Genomic DNA, 23,121 nt, shown 5'->3' with positions numbered 1-23,121 from the left:
GAGGCATTTGATATGATCGCCAGCATAGCCTGGAATGTGTGACAAATCACTCATATCCAAAGAATTAAAAATAACAAACAACAACCGACAACTAGTTTTAAATCCTTGCGTCACGCAGAGCTCTAGTCTATAGGGTCGAGCCAACGTACTCTCAACTCTACCTTGGATGATGTCCATTAGTTCCTTTTTCGTTCGTACCGGCCGGCGTCGCTCGCGTCGCGTCAGTGTGCCTTCGCGCTCGTAGAGGACGGACGTACGCACCTCTTTTTCGTCTCTGAATTTACTTCACGTAACAAGTTTGTTGATCAAATTCTTTCCAAAGACTACATTGCAATTTATGCCCACAATGGACTTACGAAAATTCGCAATCTCACAGCATTTTGGACACTTTTAGAAATGTTGAGAAAACTTTTGAAGTGTATTTAGTGTGTTACATTATCTTATATGAATGTAAGCGTAACGCAGGTGTAACAAAAACGCATGTGCATTGTTTTTGTTGAAAAGGAAAGACGTTTACCGTTGAGGAGGCAGAATTTGAATCTCTCGTTTTTTATTGTTTATACGGACAAGCGACAAACGCGTTGAAAAGAGACAAGATGAAGTCCTTTCGTGTGGGAACGACAGGTGTGGCGGCGCTCGCGCTTATGTTGGCAGTAATATCAGGTACCACCTAATTTAATATTTACTACCTACCTACTTAATGTTTTAGTATAGTCTTATAAGAATAAAATTATGTTTTGTTACAAACCTATTCTATGGATTTTAGATTTATCAACAGTGTGCACCTGTTATCAGGTAGATTATTTTTTTCTGATTAGGTTAGTGCTCTATTGTATGTTTCATGATTCATTGAAATTACATTCCATTAGTTTTCAACACTTGTTTTGGAATTATGGGTTTAAGTATGTGTAAATTGTTATTGTAAATCATAATGGCATTACATTTTAATGGATATGAAATATTATCTGTATCCCTTTTTATTACCTACTTAGTGTACTAAATTTTAATAAAACGTATTCAATCAGACTATATCCTTCTTAACTGTTTTAGTATTAAATACAATAAAACGTTGTGACCAAATAATTAGCGCCAACCGAAGCGTTTCAAAAGCCACGGGCGGGGTCGGGGGTAGGCCTAGTTGTGCAAAAACCGTTGGTGCCCGTTATCCGCACAAAGATATCATTCTACGGAAACTCGAATGCGAAGAAGTAAGAACAATTCAGAGTTCAGCCATATTAGAAAATAGAAATGTGACCGGTCGCGCGTTTTCTCACAGGTGCTAGTGAAACGTTTGAAACTAAATGGAATCGGTATTTTCAGTTATTGTTATGGCGGCAAATATTACAGCTATTCGTGCGCAATTTACGCGCCAGAATTTGCAACATTATATTTAATTGCAACGTCTTCGGAGAGAGGTTGATTATGTAAGGCTTCGATTATAAACGAATTCTATTGCTTTCCTGTTTTTGCAAATCAAACGTCAGCATAACGTAATAATTGAAACTCGTATCATAAATCTTGGTCCTTCAAAAAATCACGTAACGAACAATCCATCTTTGAAAAAATATTGTATAAATAATATAATAAAAAATTTCTAAAATTGATCTAATTAAGTCATCGTTGTAATATTTAAATACTCTTTTCTTATAAAGGTATTACAGGGCTCTATAGCATTGCGACAAAATCGCCCTGTAGATACTTACGTATATAAAAAAATATATGGTATACACATTATTTATCGTTTATCTAGATTTGCTACTGCATATTTTATTCACCTAACATCATCGAGGCGTATCTTATCAGTAACCATTACTAATCATCTCATATTCAATTTTATCCAGAACTGTCTAAGGAAATACATCATTGCGATATTCCTTTGATATTGGATAGTAATTAATTTGTTGGAGATACTGTTATTACGCGGTTCGAAGACTCGGAGTCAATCTGGCGTGAATTACCGTGAAGCGTGCTAGAAACGTCTAAGATTATCGTAGTTGATTTCTCATTACAAATGGCAAACAGTTATTGCTGACTGTATTAAAGATTGATATTGGATCACGTAACTGGTTACGGAGTACTAATTGCTATCGGAAAGTGTATAATTAGGCGAATTCGAACGATCGACTGCTATAGACAAGTTCTTCAAATACTGTCTAAATTTGATACGTATAAAAATATCGGTTTCCTGCGCTATAGATTTCCTGTGTTGGTGTTCTCCTTTTCGATTGGCTATTATTGTAACTAATCTATTTTTAAAAATGACGAAAGATAATCAAAATTTCCATTTATTCTACTATATGACGTAATGACGTAAAAAGTAATGCGTAAAATTAATATATCTGTACCACACAAAAAAAGGTTTCCGTGTTTTATAACTTCTGCGGTATTTAGACATACAACAGTGAAAATATGTCCAATATATTAATTATGACATAATAACGGAGATATTTATTATTATACACTCAATACTTTACTTACGGTTTGATGTCCATATAATATTTATGTTAAAATTTTCACAACTAGTCACATTGAAACAATTAATTACCACGGCCATGTAACGTCCATCCTTTGCATACATTCCACGCAATTTACACGAATTTAACACATCTGTCGTGTCATTACCCTTGTTATTTGAGCGTATTAACTGTGAGATTGGCGTAATGGGCTCTTTACAAAGTCATGACCGCTTCTGATTAGGACGAAAGCAAGTTAAACGTAGATTAGCGGTGCACTTACAGAAACTTTCATGTATTAAGATTCTATCTAAAGTGGATGAATATTGGCTGTTTTTTTCTTTGTTACCCACAGTTAGCAAATTTTTAGTCGAAAGCCAAAATATCAATGTTATATATATAAAACAACGCATCAGATTAATGTTTTTGTTTTATATAAAGATAGGAAGTGGTTGTTTGAATAGAAAATAGAATGTATCTATGATTTGAAACAGAAAATTTGTTGAATATGTAGTCATACCTAAGTACTACTAAGAATCGAAGTGGAGCAAGTTGATAATAATTGTCAGATATAGTATAACTAGTCTAAAATGTTAGAAATAATTATAAAGATATCATATTATTTTTCAACTGAACCTCTTTCCTCTGAGTAAAACTCTCGAACATTTCAGCCTAAAAGTAGTTGAATGTAGTTTTAAGTTGGAGATATGTTTATTTACTCACAGAATAGCAGCCTGTTTAGACGCCCGATTTGATATTATACCGAGTATCAGGAATCTATTTTGCGCTAAAATTTTGATCCTAATACAAATGTTATCGCGCAAAAGCTAAGTGCATGCGGGTAGTTATAAGAGCTTAACGCGTACCTGCTAATAGCTGGTATTATTGATATGCTTCCTGGACATAAATAACCAGGCATCGAGAGGGTTTGATTGCGCTTGAGTGAAAGCTGTTACAATTATTAATACACTCCAATGAATCTATAGATCACAAGGTCTTTGCCCTGCGTAATAATAACGGTTATGTTCATGGCTAGTATTAAAGGAATCGAACGTTGCACATTTGATAGTGGAATTAAACAGAAATTTAACGGTGCGAATGTAATGAGTTATCACAAATACGGATTAGTTAATGCTAGCTCTATTTGTTGATCAAGGTTTCATTCCCATGTTTAAATAAACAGCAAATTTATAGCAATACAGAGGTTTGGTTCTCTACTAAAATTTGTTCATTGTAAGAGTTCTGAATGTTAATGAAACAATTAGACGCAATGAACGTTTCTTCATTTATAGAAATCATATAGGCTATGTTCTAGTTGTGCATCCGTTATTTTAAAATCCGTGTTTTTTTAACGTAATTTAGACAATGTCCATGTGTTATAGCGTTACAAAGAGAATAAATAAAATAAAGTAAAGATGTAAAATCTGTTCGCTAATAAGACATTTTTGCATAGTCAACATAAGAAGTAGATGAGTCATACTTTGATTGGAACTAGATGGAAAGCTACAATAAAAATTAGTTATAACCGGGTTAAAATATGGTGAAGTTACAATAAAAATAATATTCACGACTGAATTTATCTTATTTAAAGAAACCGGAAGTTATGCTCCATTTCCTTTCCACAGACTTAGAGAGTAAAAGTACATTTTTCCAATTTTCCTGCTAGCATATTATAATTGCAATTATGTTGCACGTCCTCAAGAGGTTGAGTTATGTTATCTTTTATAGTCGTTTCTATAGCGATGTGGGTCGAATGAATCACTCCATGTTCACACGTAGGACCAGTTCTGCGTTACGTGACAGTCGTATTGCTGAGGATAAGCTTTGATGTTGTGATGATATCATTTAAATGTAAAGTTTACAAAACGACGTAGTTTACGGAAGGTGTGAAGAGATAAGATTTGAGACAAATAGGTGTATAAGTTGAGTAAGACAATGTGTGCACAACCTTGAATTGTTTTGAGTAGAGAAGGGACGGATTATTGAGACAACTATGGAGGCATCCGTTTTTGATTTCTCTGTAACCATTTTTTTACTGTGACCTGCAAAGCTTTAAAGCTGAGTTTAGGAAGGGCAATTAAAGCAGTTTTAGTATAATATGGTTATACCTGCTGATTGTTATAAAAATTTAGAGACAGCTCAGTAAGGCAGTAGGTCAGTAACATGTGTGTATTTGCTATTCTTTATCAGACTTGATTAAAGATAACTTATCAGGCTAAGTTAGATTCCAAACAAATGCGATGAAGTACACACCACGTGGAAAGAGATAACAGCTAATAAATAAACTGGTTGTTGGAATAAGACCACTATATGACAAGCTTAAAAAATATAGCAAATCTTTGGTTCTCAGTATTATTTTACATCTTTATTTACGTGTTACTTGTTTAATGTGAATATATAAAAAAATATATAAATATTCAGGAAAAAAACCAAGAACTAAGTATATTCATTATTTCGCTAGATAATTACTGGTTTGAATGTTTTTATTTCGTGTTTCGAGACACTGATTACATACATATTAGGACATTGCGTGGATATACAGTACTAAAACACATTTACTTATTGTGATGTTATACTTACGTTATAATTAAAATATTTAGGCCATACAGTAATTACTTTTTAAAATTCTTGTAAATTCGCAAGGCTTATATTTAAATCAACAATTTCATAACCTTCAGCAAAACCAGTTTCGAGTTTACACTAAAATTGAGAGTTGCCTCAAAATATTTCCAGCGTGTGTTCTTTGACGGAAATTATACAAGAGTTGATGTATCATGAGAAATTTTTAATAATTTATTTATCTTTTATGCACTGCACACTGCACACGCTTGATTGAAAACCATTGATGAGAAATGACGCGTAAATGATGAACTAGCACCACGTTTTAAAAAAGTGAGTACCTGTATTAAATGATACTCAAGTCATGCTCTTTTATTCAGGAAATAACCAATTACATTATCATCAAATCGCACTAAGAAATAATCCGAAATGATTCCATATTCAATTTCATTCAATTCCAATAACCCAAATAGAATATTGAAACTGACTTTCGTTCACAGATCTTAATAGCTGATATAACTAACACAATTATTCCACATCCGTAGGATATTGCGAGTCTAAAGGCGTTTCCGTTTTTATCTACACTTTTTGCGTTCAGCAACCGGTAGGACCACTGTCTCTGTAAACCGGTTGGGAGGAAGCCCTGTGTCGCGAATTTTCCCCGCCATTTCACTGTCAAGATGCCGGTTTTTTGTGCAAATTATCGAGTCTTGTTGCGATGCGAGTCGCTGAAACCATGAAGAACGTAATTGTTTTAATTTGTTCCAGGTTTATTGTTCAAAATGGTTCTAGTTAACGTAAATTGTTAAAAAAATCCAATTTCGTTTCTTTCTACCCTCATTTACCTACTTGGTGTATAATAAGCTTAATTTAAATTTTGTGTCGTAATATCGCAAGTATTTTTAGTCATTTGTATAGTTTTTACTAGGCTTATTGATCAGCTTTCTAGAACTGTCGATAAGAATTCAAACCGCAATCCGTAGTAATAAATCAACTCCGTGAAGTAAAATCGATAAATAAAGATACAACGTTAATAACATACAACTTTATATTCTAAGCAATAGAAAGGAGGAGATATCCACCATGTAAATCGGTCATACAACCACAGTGAATTGTTCATTCAGAAATTCGCATTTATGCTCGTAGTTTATGTAGTCGACTAAATTTAACACGTTGTGTCAAGTCCGCAACGTTTCCGAAAATTATGCAAATAGCAATACATAGAGTTAGTCTAAACTTATAGAAAGCATGTCTGTTAACAAATCCATGTTGGCTATGTAAATTCTGCATCAGTTTCGGTATTCCATCTTAATGTGAGTGCATAAAATTTACATAATAGGATGGCAATCCTTCTAATTTGCTACTAATAAGAAGTACTTAAGTGCATACTGTATGTAATTACATATTTTTTTGGAATATTCTCATGAGTAAATTTTGACAGACCATTTATAGACATAATTTTTGTTTGGTTATGTTGATGTAGAATATCTTGGGTGAGCCTTTAATGATAAATTACACTAAGTTTTAGCGTATTCTTCCGAGTTTTTGGGAATGTTTTATATCTGGTAATTAGGACTCGAAAGAGAATTTGCTGGTATAAATCATAGCTGAAGTGTCAAAAATTTCTTATGACAGAATATCTTCGTCAGTGTGGTACAACATTGTTATCATAAATAATGTTCTCAACCAAGTTCCTTAATGATCCTCAAACCATTCCATCTAGTTCTCTAACACCAATTGAAGTAGGACATATACTCTCAACTAATTGATTATGGGGAATATCTCACTATGAAGAGACGCGTCTGCTCATTTGCGTTGCTGCCATAAATACTCTCATTAACTCCTTATCCACGCTTCTAATGACACATAACATGTTTAATCGCCGCTCATACTGATTGTCATACTTGTACGGAGACTCGTGTCAGTCATAGTTTATTTCATTTATTTTTACTCAAGTGGTATTGGAAGCGGAAAACTTGAATGCACGAGACTCATTTAAAATTCATAGCGCGTGTTTTATTGTCTCGACTAGCCGTGCAAGATTCAAGTGGTATTGTTGGATATGACTATAAGTAGAAATTGGCTTAGCTTTTTATCGACCGAATATTAAGTGGATTATAGGATTCATTTTATAACATAATTGAGCGAGTTTATTGTGACGGATATTTATGCTCTGCATGGAAATAAAGCCAGTAATTTCAGTTGAGTGCACTACAGTTTGAAATGTTCATACTTTACTGGATAATTGAATGTTAAAGTTTAGGGTTTTATGCATAAATTCAAGTATGTTATCTAGTGCTATTTTAAAGGATGTACAGCTGGATGTAGGAAGTGACACAGATGTAGCTAATAATAAAATGTTATGAGTAATAATTTTTGATATGTTATTATAATTGTAGTAGGATAAAACAATTAACAAGCAGTTTAATAGATAAAGCAAAAATACATTAAATTTATTAGTTATCTATAACTTAACTCGTAGGGTTGGTAATTTATTTGGACACAACGTGGTAAACTAACAGTTAGTTCGGTCACCGGTGGAGCAAACAGAGTGTGTCGTCTGCAAACTGGATTGACGACCGCGCGCTGGACCTTGACGGACCGCGAGCCAATGCGTATTTCAATTTTTTTTATTTCTATTTTCAATCGATATTTGCAAGAAATTATTACAAGCGATTTTTATTGTTGCTAAATATAAAACTACTTAGTGCGAAGGGTTAAATGGCATTAGAGGACTCCAACGAGCTAAGTTTGTGTGAATAAGTATTATGATTTATTTTTCATGGCTATTTGATATCATTATTATTCATACAACATAAAGTTAGAGATAGGCACAGATACGTTTATGAAATTGATCACGTTTGCTCGAAAAAAATGTGTTCCTATAAGAATTCGTATCGTAAGTATATATCATATTGTGACCTACCTTTAACTTTATCCTTACTGTCTAACAAACGAATCAATATTCTTAATTTAATCAATGGTTGACAATATAAAAAAGTTATCGCAGTAGGTTTTATGAAAATGAGTCATTGTATTAACGGAGACACGAAACAGAAAAGTGAAGTTCGTAACAACAAAAAGTTCATAAAAATCTTCCTAATAACTTAAAATAAGACAATTTTTCAACATAGACGGCAAGCTTATTTGAACGAGAAGCTGTCGAAATTACTTAGCGGCGATGTATCGAGGTCGATAATGTGTTTCGCTCCAAAAGAACATCACCATGAAGTGTATAAATGTGTCGATGTCACAGGATTTCACGTGTGATAAATGATGCTTGAAAAATTGGCTCGGCGAATTCCCGTCGGTACTTAGTTTTTACTGATAGCTCGATTACAGGTTGTGAAATTGCGAGATGAGGCCTTATCGACAATATTTGCATGAGTTGTGAATAAAATATAGGTGAGGCTTTCGCGTTAAAAGTATTATACGAGTATATAAGTTCTGCGAAACGGTTTTTCAGTGGTCGTAGTGTAGTTCGTATGTGCGTACCTAATTTTTCCAATAAATATCTTGTATAAATATTAAAAATATGTTTCTGGTAAATAGATAGGTAATTGGTAGTTATTCCGCCTCATTTATTGTCTATGAGATGGTTTTATGCATGTTTTATTATTACAAGTTAAGGTAAACTATTATATAAAGCTATTAGCATAAAGATTGTTTTAGTTCTTAAAAATATTCTAGTAATGATTTTAAATTTTAACAAGTAACGTAAAGCCAAAAGAATTTGTGTGAAAATTAAGGTATTCTTAACGCAAGTTTATTGTTAAAATAGAGGAGAGAGCTGCAGATTTTACTTTAAAGTGTTTTATTATTAGTTTGTGGGGTTGGAACAAACAGTGTTCCATGTTCACTATCTTAACAAACGATCGAACCCGGAACCAAACGCCTACGTCGGCCTTAACCATGAATCACATTGAAAATACAAGTATTTTTATATTTATTTACGAAATAAATATTTCAATGTATACATTATTCTACCAATTTCAACTTTATACGTATCATGATGATTCGATTTCTCTTTCATTGTATTTATGCAGCGTTGCAATTTTAAAGCCTTTAATATCAATGCCGATTTAACATGATCTGTTTCATGTGAAACGTACGTGCTTTTTAATAACAATTGATGAATGTTCTTGAAGGTGAAATTTGTTTTTGTTTGTTTGTAATAATGAGCCATTGTTTATCAATATTGAAATGGAATACGAAGAATGAATATAAGACTTGTGTCACTTATGCCATATTGCGTGCGTAGTAAAAGTATAGTGAAAAACTAATGTGCGTAATTTAAACAATGAGTAAGTTTATTTCATTTTAAGGCTCGTAGAAACGTAATTCCCTATAAGTAACAGTTGATTGAACGAGAATGATTAATCAAAATATAATACCCAATGGATAATTGTGAATGAACATATTTCTTATCTATATTGTAGGTATTTATTTGTATTAAGACATATTGTCTTAAACTTATGTTGCGAGGAATTAGGGTAAAGTTTGACAGTTTATGTATTCTATTAATTTTATACTTGTTACCTCCCAAACTGCTAACGTATCCTTACAAAAACATTCTACAAGTATTTTCGTAAAACACGCTAGAAGAAGTACACTTGTGCACAAAGTCCATGAAGAATTTAACTGAAGCACGTCATTATTAAATTCCTTTTTACGCGACAGTACCGACTGTAGGCAAAAAGACGAGAAATGTGATTTGCATTGTTTTTCCCACGGCGCCGTGAATTTCATTGTCGAAGCACTTTCTCACTATTGTTCGCACTGTAATTGTATATCGCTAATGATTTTACGCGATATGTGCTGTCTGGATGTTCGTGTGTCCTACGGTCGTTGTGCTCATAGATCAGTGCTTTTTGACTGTGTTAAGAGAGTTAGTTGCAGAATCTTTTTTTGTTGTATGAGGCTATTTCCGTGGTCTCGTAATTAGCCAGTTTCTTTGATTTTGAACTGTAGTACCAACCATTAAAAATATTGCTAACAAAGAAAACCTTGCCCCTAACAAAACTGGATAATTATAGAAGACTTAAAGTTCCATTACAAGACGGAAGTTTTCTCATTCATTATTTTTATAAAATGTCATTCGGTTCGTTGAAAATAATACAGAACGAGATGTAAATAACACAGCATTAGATGTCACTGAAACGGTATTTGCTTTGACTTAACATTTATGCAGCAAAATTGGGCAGCAATTTGGCCCGAGAAATTTCTCTTTTAACATCCTTTATGCAGTTCACTTACGTGAGAGGCATAAATAAAGTGTAATTTTCTAATAAAATTTATGATCCTCATAAACTACAGCATTTCTCAGGCTGCATTCGTAGAAAGTAGCTTAAGTTGTGCTCTTAAATTTTATCTTTTGATATATAATGATAAGGAAGTTTGACCTCAACGTGACGAGACTTTTATCAGTCCTACATCAAGCATTCGGTACTTAAAAGGTATATAATTTGAAGTCAACGGGAACAGACCTGTTTATTCCAGTATATGTATGTTTAATGTAATGTTTTTTTAGCACTTCATATGTTTTTTATTACTTAATTTATAGCGTAGGTTGAACCCGCACTTAATTCATCTTTGTTACTGGCAATGCGGCTGGTTTAGTCTATGTTTATGTCGATTTCTTTATTACTAATGTCTTTATTCGTTCGCTAATTATAACATAAAAAAACAACAAACCGTTCAATAAAGTAAAAACAAACGGAGGCTCCAGATTGATGTAAGTGGCATCAAGATTAAAGCAATCGATTGCATCCATTGCATATAATTAATAACATTAATGATTCATTAGCGTCATGTTCGGGTTATTTCTGTCCATAAGTGGCACGATAAACGGAACCGACCACGAAATCAAGTGAAGGATCGTTTAATTGAGTTTTAACATTAGGGATGAAATTTGGTGGGCGGAGGAGCGAGCGGCAGATTTATGTAGTCTTCACTTTTTTTGTTATATCTTCTTGCTTTGTGTGACTTATACACATATAAAGTTGTGTTTTGTATACGGGGATAAAAATAAAAATAATCGTTATCGATAAGAGATGCACCTGTAGAGTCTCACTCAAGGGGAATACCAATTTTTTTTTGTACAACTTTGATTATTTTATAAGTAGAAAAGTGCTTATTGCCTTAAAAACTATTTATTCTAATTAAGAAAATTTTATAGTCTTTTAAAAATACTATTATATTTCTAAAAGTGTTATAATAAGGTGATATAATAATGGATTTAGATCGCTAATCGCTAATCGCTTTATTTTCATGAACAAACCCTGAACGTAGTTGAGCAGCGCGCTTAAATATATAAATAGCTTCGAATGCACTTATCGAACTAGACTCCAGATACCGAGTTCATTAATGGGTGCTTCGATAAGATTTAATGACGTTAATTTTAGGGCTTAATTGATGTGCTTTTATATACTTCAGAAGGAGGCAAAGAATTCTTGTGGACAGGACAACAACAAAAATAATAATAAAGATATAGATAGAATTCTATAGTAAATATAGGAGTTAAGTGATGTTTACTCTTAGCATGTTGATATATTTTTTGTGACTTATAAATATTACATAAATCAAACAATCAATCTAACACGAGATAAAAGTTCAACAAATTTTGTCTAACGTTTCACTTTATTATTATTGTTAACTGTATAACCATATAGCGTATAGTTTAATTATCCTATTTAATATTATAAATGCGAAAGTTTGTAAGGATGTGTGTGTGTTTGTTGCTCTTTCACGCAAAAACTACTGAACTGATTGTAATGAAATTTGTTACGTAGATAGCTGGACAACTTGAATAACATATAGGCAACTTTTTATCCCGATATTCCTATGGGATACGGACTTACGCGGGTAAAACCGCGGGGCGCAGCTAGTTACTTCATATATTACAAAAGTACAATCTTATTCCACGTTTACAGAGTTACCCGCGATTAACTTTGCGGATATCTTATGAGGAAAGTTTGTTACTTAGCGTGATGTGCGCAAGTTCTTCACTATACGTCTATTTTATTATTATTAAAATCGTTGTGAATAAAACATTCGAAGGAAAATAATCTCGAACTTATTGATATTGGTTCGAACGAGGAACATTATATATACAAGTTGTGCCCCACGGTTTCACCCACGTCGTACAGGATGTTAGCCTGTTGTATAGCCTTCATCCATAAATGTAATGCTGAATGATTTTTTTAAAAGTTTTTACTGAAACAAACTAACTCTTCAGCTTATCATCTAATATAATATAATTAGTATGAATTGTTTATAGCAATAGATTTTAATTACTTAGTCAATACTATTGTAAAATAAAGAAGTGTCTTAGATGTAACAAACATGCATTAAACATTCCAGTTACCAAATATTACATATATTACCAAAAAGTATAGGTTAATATCATAGATACCATTCAACCGCTACAGCTTGATTAAAACATTATTAAATGTACGTGAAATCAAATCGCAATTAGAATTTGGTATCATTTGTACGACTGCATTGCGGCCCAACTTGTAATGTCCAATTCATTGTTTGGAAGCTTCGTCGCTTATAAACACTATTTAATTACGCAGCGAGTTTATTAAACTAGGCAATGAATATATTGTTGCATGTGTTATCATGTCGAAATATTTGTAGCTATTTCAAATTCAAGCTTTCAAATTATTACAAAATTTCTTTATTCTTTTTCTCGCATATTTTTAGACACAAATTGCAAAGAATATTTTAAAGGATTGTTCCTATATTATTTGAAGTAAAAACTACAAACAACTACGAAATAAAAAAAAAAATACGAGAACCGGGAGGTCTTGAACTATTCAATAAAACGTGAACTCTTAGCGTCGTACGTCAATAGTATCTAGAAACAGTCATTTCTCATACCTTATTAGCCTACTCATATATTTGCAAATCTCATATGTTCTCGTCTTATTAGTCATGTTATGATAAACAATACCTACTTTAGTGTTTTCTCGTGTTTGATTTTACGCTAGTATTATACACTTAGAAATTAAATACCTTTTAACGTGGTCACGGAGTCAAAAGACTTAATCTCCCCGTGACCACGCTCACAGTAAAGTGTTCGATACGTCGGTTTAATAATATAATAAATAAATCGCGTTTAAAATCCGTTAAAAAGTCTTTAACTTCTAAATACCTACTTTATTCAGCCAACGAGCGGAAATTTTACAGAATTCATTGCAGAACTATTACCAAGTGCTTCAATCTATCCCTCGAAGCAAATTATGTTATGCTCAAAACGTACATTACAAGCCACAAGGTACGTTGTATTAATTAACAAACTTCACTTACACGGGTAGTTACGTTAGTAGCTTCTATCCGAGCTCTGTTTAACATTATTAAGTAAATTTAAATGGCAGCTTGTTTAGCTTCTGAATTTGGGATAACATGTCAGAAGTTCTTTGGCGGTTGGGCTATTTTAAAACAAAATTCGCATATGTTATTTTCGGGTGTCTTTTTTATATCACGTATTTGATAAATTTATTGTTTGTGTATGACATTATTTTTGTTCTATTGGTAGTATATATAGTCTTATCGTGAGGAAAGAAACAAATGTTCTAACAATTTAGAATACGTTTAAAAATTGTAATTGCAGATAAAAAAAAATTGAAGTAACTATATAGTGATTGTAGACACAGTGTGAACACTAAAACAAGACCGTTAAAAAATTCAACCGATTGATGGAAAGCTTACAAAACCTATGTGTATTGGTTTTCAGTGACACATCGCTAAATTGTGTGCACATTCTCTTTGTGGACGCTTTTTGCTAGATTGTTATTTGAAAAACTGTACGTTCGTTCTAAAATGATAATTTTAATTGTTGCAAAAATGCGCCACATCAATATTTCAGATATACCATAGAGTGACGTTTACGGCTTGCCTTTTAACGTAATTGGCTTTGAAAAGTGGCAAAAAAACGAAAAATGTGATAAAGCACATTAACTTATATGCTAGGGAAGGTTGATCAGAACGTGTTATTTCTATGGTCATTGTAAAATACAGAAAAAATAGTTTAATTACGGCTTGCAACGATTATTTTGTATAGTACTTACAGCAAATTGAACGAATCAAAACAAAGTCAAAATAATTTTAAGCCATTGCGTTCATTCTCTGAAGTGTTTATTTGTTTTTTAACCTTTCAATCAGCAACCAAACAAGTCATATTACAATCACACAACTAAAAAACTGGAGTGACACCTATTTAACGTTTAATCTAAGGTCTTTTGACGAGAATCTTTCTCTGTCTTGGGGTGTAAACTTAATGCAGTAAGCTTCATAGATTCTTTGACGTCATCAAATAAGCCCACGCTGGACTCTTGCCAGACGATAAGCACTCAACCGAACCTACCCTGAACCGGGCTAATAACCTCTTTAGATATCTGCAATTTATAACACTACTATCATATTGATCAATGCAATGACTCATGCGAGAAATGCGATAGCGTTTAGATTGGTAGAATTTTTATTATGAGTTGAACAGGAAAAAATAAAAAAGAATATGAGTAGTCCTGATACAATGAATCTTTTACATATAGGTATACTTCATTACACAGCTATTACCTAATTTGAAGCTATAATGCCTCATGATTTCAAGTTATTTGAATGTTTATATTTGAAAATTCAAAACATCCCGGTATGAAACTCTTGTGTATGTTTTATGATTAAAAAGGAAACGAAATGTTAACATTTCGTCTGAAATAAATATGGTTAAGTATATTGTATCCGTCGATATCTGAATATTGATCGGCAAACCAAATGGCTCATAAAAATTACATAAATTTTAATAAAGCTCTGGGCGTTAAGGGTTATTGAAATTAATGACGCGATTCTAAGAATAAATTATGGTATGTTATAATGTACAGTTTATGAGCTGGTATAATTTCGTTAGAAGATAATTTAATTAACTAACATTCTAGTACATAGGTAAGTAATATGGCCTCGTAAAAATATTCGTTATTAGTTGTAAAATATTTTAGTTTATTAAAACTACACTAGCTAGCTACTTAATTGTCTTTAGTTCTTTTAAGACTCCATTTTTCCCTTTCTTATTCAGGGAATTTGTATTAAGAGAGGCCAGAACCACGCAAATATTTTGTTATTCTTTTAAATTTTGCTCTTTTATAAAACATACCAAGTAAAAGAAACGATTCAAAGAAATTCTAAAGCACGCTAGCATTGACTTATTTATTGCTGTACTCATGAACTCGGTGAGAAAGTACGTATAATATACAGCGAGTTCACATATAAATGGTTTTTAAAGTAACCTAACAATGAGGCCGTCCAAATATTAACTATTGTGAGTCAGCTGTTAATAAGTGACTGCTTGGGCAGCATTATTGACATTAACGAGTATAGCATCCGGCGGGAAACAGTGTGGATGACATATCGTGTTACTTTTAAATAAATAAAGGGGACAATAATTAGGGGCCCGAACTTTGGACTGAGGAAGTTCGCCTTGATTAAGGAGCTGATGAATGAAAGTTACTGTAACTAGTGAAAGTTGTGAACAATTGTCTTTAGTTTGTCATACGACAGAACACGTGTCATAAGTTGTTTCATTGTTTTCAGTTTTGTTTGTGCGAGTATTTTCTTTGTTTGACTTTACTTGAGCATGTTTACTTATACAATCCGAAACAAAAATTTAAAATTACCTTACAGATTATGCCCACTTATCTGACAGAATAATATTGAATATTAGTTGTTTTGCTTCTAATTTTCTTCTTTATTCGTGGAACCGAAGAATAACGTTATCAATAAACGAACTGCATGCAGTTACAGTTTATATATTTTCACGGATTCCCGTACAAAAAAATGCAGAAAATTTTACATCTGTTTATTTATGGTACCACAAGTGGCTCATAAATATAACATTTTATTGCTCCGTTAAATGACACTCGGTATCTACTGGATATTATGAACTTATGGAGCTGTCAATGAGTTGAGAAGTAAAGTGATGATTGTTGGGTCTAAATTATTCATAACTTTATTTTTTTTTTTTCATACTCACACGTATATTATAAAATATGTGTCTTATTTTATACTTTTTGCTCTATGAAACTCTATGGTGCTTTGTAATTTTAAACCGTATAAAGTAATTCCCACTATAAATTACTCTTGTCATACAAATGTAAAATTTAAAAGGAGAAATGGAGGAATATTGTTTCGTATTTATTTTTATTATGTATAAACAGCTATGTGGACTCACAAAGTTACCTTATTCAACACTGATTAAACCATTTTACTGTTTTGCTTTTAAATATAAAATGTTTATAAAGCAGACGTTTCTTAATTACTACAATTACACATGCATTCTTGTTTCATTCGCTTAGCTGTTATTTAATGAGCCGTTTTATCCTGTGCTGTCCAAGGCGCATGCTTCTAATGGAACAAATTGTTATTGTTTCTTTTGTATTAAGAGCTTAACGGGAGGTTATTAGAGGAAATTATTTGTATAGAATTTGGTTGTTATTCGTCGCTAAGTAATTGTTTTTATAAAGATTAATGTTGATGGACTCGACTGAATTTTATGTGATATGGTGTGCTCTGGCAGAGGTAGATGATGGTTATAAGGATGATGATGTGGATTTATGTGTGAAAATTATGAGGATGCATGTCCAAAATTAGAAGTTGATTTAAAGGCATGTGGATGTTCAAGTCGTGCTTAGTGCTTGCTATAGGAACATTAATATTTCACATTTTTATACAACAAACAATGTGAAATATATCCCACAAGAATTTCACGATAAAACTAGTTGAACAATCCATTATAACAAAACTACGAAATTATCTATTTTGTTTGCAACATTTTTATAGTGCGAAATGAAATGATCCATCTTGTTTGCAACATTATTATTGTGCGAAATATGAACAATATTGTTTTGATCTGATGAAATAATACTTAAATGTACTGGATCATTGCGTTTCATAACAATTTTGTGGTTTGAATGAATATTACATAAGCTGAAGGCAATACTACATAAATAAATAAAAATATATCACATTTCATATCACAGTATCCTATATATACATTCAGATATAAATATCGTTTCTTAGATTTATGCGGTAGAAATTACAGAATATGCTTTGTCTTATAATTAGGTACATTACCTTTCCTGATCTTCTTTGTGTAAATAACAACACGTTTCATGTTCTCACTTTTTGTGCGTCCCACCACATAACTTTTGTACAAAACACCCTAATTGTTACTAATATTATCACGCCTAATCCTCCGGCTAAGACAGCAAAAGAATCAACAATAGATGTCTAACAAAGCGTCGTCCCTTGAGCAACCATCGTATTGTTCAACCAGAAGACATAAGGGGAATACGACCCTTAAAATCGTTTTTCCATCATAATATAGCAATTGTCTTAACGTTCGCCATGAATTATGTGCATCGAATTTCGTCTTTGTTTATGGGACTTTGGATCCATTTTTGGTGCTCAGTTCTTTATTATTTTGTGATTCATAATTCATGTAATGCTAGCTTCTGCCTGCGACTATCCACGTAAGTAATAGGTATAAAAAACTCTATTTAGCAATTGGATATTATATTATAAGTCATATGTAGTTTTGTGGGATATCTTTATAAATATACATATAAGTATAGACATAAAGTTAAAAAGAAATACTGATTTAAGAGCACTTTTCAGTTCCTATCCTATTATTTTGATACATTTATTTATTATATACGTGTAATTGATATAAAACCTTTTAAACAATAGTACATTATGAACGTGAAGACGCAAGGGTCATTGACCTTCATGTAATTTCTAATCCCATACTTAATAGCTTACAAACGCCTACACGGTCAATCTTAAAATAGTAAACTGTGTTGAGATCAGTTTTCATACTTGAGATCTTGACCGCTGGTAATATGAGCTTAATAAGACGCAGCATCTCATTATACGCAACCTACAATAACTTCATTGTATTCGACTACTTACACAGTTAATTAACTTTATAGCGTTTAACTGCAAATGATTTTGAAATGTGTGAAAATTTATTTTTTATGAAGTGAGAATATGTAAATACAGTTATGGACTGATTTGATGGCGACAAAGAATGTAACGTACAAAAATTCTTAATTCAAAACATAACATAAAATATTAATCATATTTCACAGTTAAACATATACATAATTGTATTCAATCTTTAATAAAAAAATGATATAATTCAACATTTCGTCGATATCTTACGTAATAAACTAAAAGCTACGTCCGGAATCTATTGAAAACTACAATCTTAAACGTATTTTCTCTTCCCATCCCATATATTTTAAAACAGGGGATCGAATGAGAGATTTGTAGTTCTCTGAAGAATTCTCGGTCGTTCATTGTCGTTTACTGTCCCCGTTGACCTCAAAACTATCCAATATGGACGCAATGCGGAACGCCATAAATGACGAATGTCAAAGAATGCTTTATTGGTTTCCCTTTGTAGTGCTTGGTCTCGCGATTTCACTCTTAAACTTTATTACATGAACTTTTTTCTTAAACTTTATTTAATTTTTTAAACCAAGAATGCAGCGACTGCACAGATCATAAATACTCTCGGCTTGAATGCAAACCCGCATTTATCTTTTATTCCTTTTTTGAAATTACATAGTTCAGTTTAAAATGCTTGCGGCCAGTGTTGAAATTCCAACAACTATTTTTGTTTTATCTGTGTAGTGTTTAAATGTTTTCTATTTTGCAATCTTGGAAGAAAATGAGGCAAAATTGTGATTTTTGAAACATTGTAATGTTATTTTAGGAGTTGAAACATTTTCATCTCACGAAATATTGTATTCAAGTGTTCACGGTTTAAGTTAAAAATGTTTCTTTTCAACGTGAAATAAGTGGAAGCCGGCTGGCTTCACTCCAAAGTGTTTCCTTTTTTATGACTTCTGTATACCCTCCGGCAATATTGAGCGGAGCAAATCTTTTAAGTGATCTTGAAATGCGTACCTGTTCATTTTATAAGGTTCGATTAAGGTAGCGGATATCCCGGATAATGTCATTTTTCTTTTCACTTTCATTCATTTAATGTATTTTTATTAAAAAGTGGTCTATTTAGGCATTTATGTAAAGTGATTTAGAAATTTTTCTACGTAAGTAGGAACGGATGCTGTACTGTACTGGTGTAAGAAGGTTTAATATAGAATCGTTGATCTTGGTATTTTATATTTAGTTGGTGTTTGTCCAGTTCCTTAAACAATAGAACGTTTCCTAACCTTGATATTTATTGTAAAGGAAATAACGATAACCTAATGATTATTAATTTATTTAAATGCATATAGGTCATATTAACAACTTAACTTTATTATGTATTTAAATGGTTTCTGTGTGTTAGTTACAATGCCATAAAATTTTTAAGGGCCCAGCCTACTATCTTCACCTATCATTAGAAGCTACTATTTGTATCCTTGTTTGAAAAAGAACAGTAAAAATGCACGCCTTTTAGGATCATTTAGCTTAAAGTACCGAATATCCATTGGGGAAATTTTATTATCGCGTTTACGATAACAGCATTCGATTATTGACATTTTATTTTTATTTTACGATGTTTGACTTTCTTTTACATGAACGTTAAATGGCGAACATTGCATGTTACTTTTATGACTTCTCTTGACACGAATCATGTCTGAATATGATCGCGTTTTATTTCAATATTCTACAAAATCTATGACAAATTTCCCGCAATATAATCTAACCAGAAGGTCTGCTTTTATTGTTATTAATCTATACTAATAACATAAATATGTGTGATTTTTGTTCGTTTGTCTTTCATTAACGTCGCAACCTCGCAAATTCCATGATATGATTTTTGGGTCTGGAATTTGAATGCACAATAGGGAAGCGTTTGACCACGATCACGTCTGATGGTAGTGGTGATTTAGAGTGGAGAGCCCTTCCCTATAAGGTTGGTCTCAAAAGAAGCTATTTTTAACCGCATAGAAACATCTCCTTGCCGCTGGAACCGCGTGCTGAAAGCTAGTTTCTCAACATATAAACAATTATATCAGCCATGCAATGATCTTACAATGTAGGAAGGAAACTGCCTTTTCCCCTCATTTACAACAATTTTAGGCGTCAATATTATGCAGTCTATTTTCTAGGCGTTATTTTAGTTAGGTTTTATTATGAAACTCATTAAAAAACAAACGTGTCAGTTAAAAAAGTACCATCAAGTTGCCTTTTCCAGAACATTCTCAGTTTGAACAAAAGCCCTGCAGAGTGCCCCTAAAGGAGTCAAGTACGCCGCTGACGCGGTAATTATCATTTAGGTGATATTAATTATATCATCGTCATATAAAAGAGGCGTTGAAAGTGCTATTTTTAAATCTCCATACTTTAGAAAATAATTTTTGATGAGAATAGCAATTTCGTTTGCCAACATTTCATCATTTTTTCATGGATATAAAGGAATTTAGGGAATGCTTATGCGTAAAATTATGTATATATTTGATGTTTTTAAAAATAAAAGTATATATTGAATTCATATAGGCTTATTTATATCGTGACACGTAGTTCTAAACGTATTCTAAATATTCACGTCTTAATTACATCTATTCTGAGACAATTGTCTAAACCCACCCACAGCGGTCATAAATTAATGTTATTAACGACTTGAGTTTTTAAGAGTGGATATTGATGCAGTCGTAAAGTGATATTAATTTTACAGCCAGTACATTTTTAATTTATCTCATGTTAGTGTTTCACGCCTGGTTTTACATGAGCTAATAATAGAGTACATATAATATTATTCATCTGTCAGACTTTAAAATATCCTGGTTGTGTATTGAAAGAGCGTGTAGTAATAAGAAATAATATTCGTAATTTTGTAATTTTTTTTCAGGCAAGAAACAATTAAAATACAATCTAAATTCATACGTCCATTGAATACTTAAAAATGTATCCATTTTTTATTAAATGTCGTAACCACATAGTATATTTGCTTATTATTATTTATTATTAATTAAGATAGTCGCCAAATTTATGTACAATAAACTTTTTATACAAATGGTTTGACCAATTTTGACGTTAGACATTCCGATTCGCATTAAACTAGACTAATGTTAATCACCGCACAAGCCTTAGTCATCGTAGAATATTAACAGGTCAATAATGTATGACATTTGTCATTTAGGATGCCGTATGTTCCACAAGCATCCTGAATTCAAAACGGATTCTCATGGCTCGAAGCTATTGCATTGTTCCTGGCTCTGACACTTTAATTATAATATGAAGCTTTGCACATTCTCAAAATAGAGCGCAGTTCAAGCTAGCTGTTGGTATCGTTGCTTTCTACTCGATTGGTTAATTATAGACTTGATTGAAGGCACTGCTGATATTAATTATATTGTTTCCTACTTTTGGTAAATAAAGATTTTAATTATGAAGATATTATTGAAGTATAGTATCTGTTCGTCGTGTTAATATAAACGCTTTAAATTGTAATAATTTAACGAGATTCTTATGAAACTCTGTTTTGTTCCAGGTACATTTGAAATATGTTTTATGAGATAATTGGAGGTGCTGCTCTTTATCTTTTCAACGTTAAGGTAACAACAGTCGATGTTCATTAAAAGAGTACAACAAAGTTAATAAAAACAATAAATATTATACCAAAGGCGTCTATGCCGCTGTCAGGAGTTTATGAATTTCAACGGTACTTGCTTATTTTAAATAGTTATTTTTTCCTTTAACATTTTTGCCTAGAGCTAAAGAAAAAAGACAATATATTGGACAGGAATATTTTATAAATGTAAAGGTAAGTTTTATATTCATTTAAATATAAGAAACGTCTGCTTTTACACCCATTTAAATGTAAAATGAATTGTATTTAATAAAACGTTAGTCACATTTTAAATACAGCTTACTACAGTTGTAGAACCAATAATACAGCGCAAATCCTATTTCTTAGCGCACTAAGAGATTCGCTGAATTTTTATTCAGTGCTTTAAGTTTATAAGTCGCCTTATAAACAGCTTCTTTGATGAACGCTTTTCGCTTACAAAACATGAAAATAGCTCTCATCCTTCTCTCTTAATAAAATTATTTAAAAAAATGCATTTGTTTAATATTAGACCAAAAAATTCATATGTATTAAATAGTATAAGTTGTAAAAAATATCATATGCAGCAAAATAAATAAAGGAAATCTAGATGATATAACCAGTATAATATAACGTATTTTCGTGAAAAAGGTTCTCAAATAATAAATTAAGCTAATAATCCTGTATTCATTTTAGGTTTAGTTTTAAACCGATATAAACAAAAACGTTAATTAGCTAATTGTAACCGAAAGCTTCTCAACAACATAGTTGCGCAAATGGGCTTGAGTTTAATGAGCCGTGTTCCTAATAAGTTGCGAAAAGGAAAGGCAAGTGGGTACAACAATTAGTTTCTTACCCTTCTGCTTCCCTGGTACCTTAATTTTGGGAACTCTCTCATATCCAGATTTAGGTTATAACATTATTTGAATATTTTCTTTGTTTAACGAGCGAGGCGTTACATATTCTTACTCGATTAAAATTATTTATATAAATTCGCTAAAATTTGAATTCTTTAAACCTTTCCATATGGGGCGCGGCTTAAAGCATTAAGAAAAGCTTGTTGTAGCGAAAAAATCCAGGCTTTGAGTTGAAATTTATTTAAACGATCTTTATCCTACTCCGCCCACACCGCAACATAATAGATTTCTACTTTAGTATTTATCCGTAAATTTTATTGGGAGTTTGAATTAAATACAAGTTAGATCTTTGTTATATCGTATACTAAAAGGTTTATTAAGTGGAACGATATTAATGATCGTTTCAAGCAATAATACCATAGCTGAAGTACTGCAATCTTAATGAATGTAAAAACTTACTTCTTCGTTATTTCCCATGAGATTTGCTTGTTAATTACTTTCTTATGCAGTTCTTTAGAGTTCATTGTACCGTGAATTATCTTCACAAAAACTTAATTATACCAAATTAGTTCGATGATTGACCCCATGTTCGACTATCCGAATATGGGCAGTTGTATCCTTATACCTAGTCTTGCCATAAATATTGTAATAAAGAAAAAAGAAAATTGTTAACTGCAAATAACATTTATTACTT

At 32.1% G+C, this 23,121-nt stretch overlaps 1 protein-coding gene across 3 annotated transcripts in view; it reads left to right on the top strand.

Moving 5' to 3' along the window:
- Positions 1-205: 205 nt before the first annotated feature.
- LOC119832946 (fasciclin-2-like) overlaps positions 206-23,121 on the top strand; it is a 97,599-nt gene continuing 74,683 nt past the window's right edge. For 2 of the 3 annotated variants that reach the window (XM_038356777.1, XM_038356776.1), the window contains exon 1: positions 206-663. In XM_038356777.1, coding sequence (XP_038212705.1) covers positions 597-663 — 67 coding nt within the window. In that variant the 5' untranslated portion in view covers positions 206-596. The remainder of the gene's footprint in view (positions 664-23,121) is intronic. The other variant, XM_038356779.1, reaches the window with a different exon arrangement.

The sequence above is a fragment of the Zerene cesonia genome, chromosome 16 (assembly GCF_012273895.1).
Source record: "Zerene cesonia ecotype Mississippi chromosome 16, Zerene_cesonia_1.1, whole genome shotgun sequence".
In the NCBI taxonomy this organism is placed as follows: Eukaryota; Metazoa; Arthropoda; class Insecta; order Lepidoptera; family Pieridae; genus Zerene; species Zerene cesonia.
This window is presented reverse-complemented; position numbering and strand designations above follow the sequence as displayed.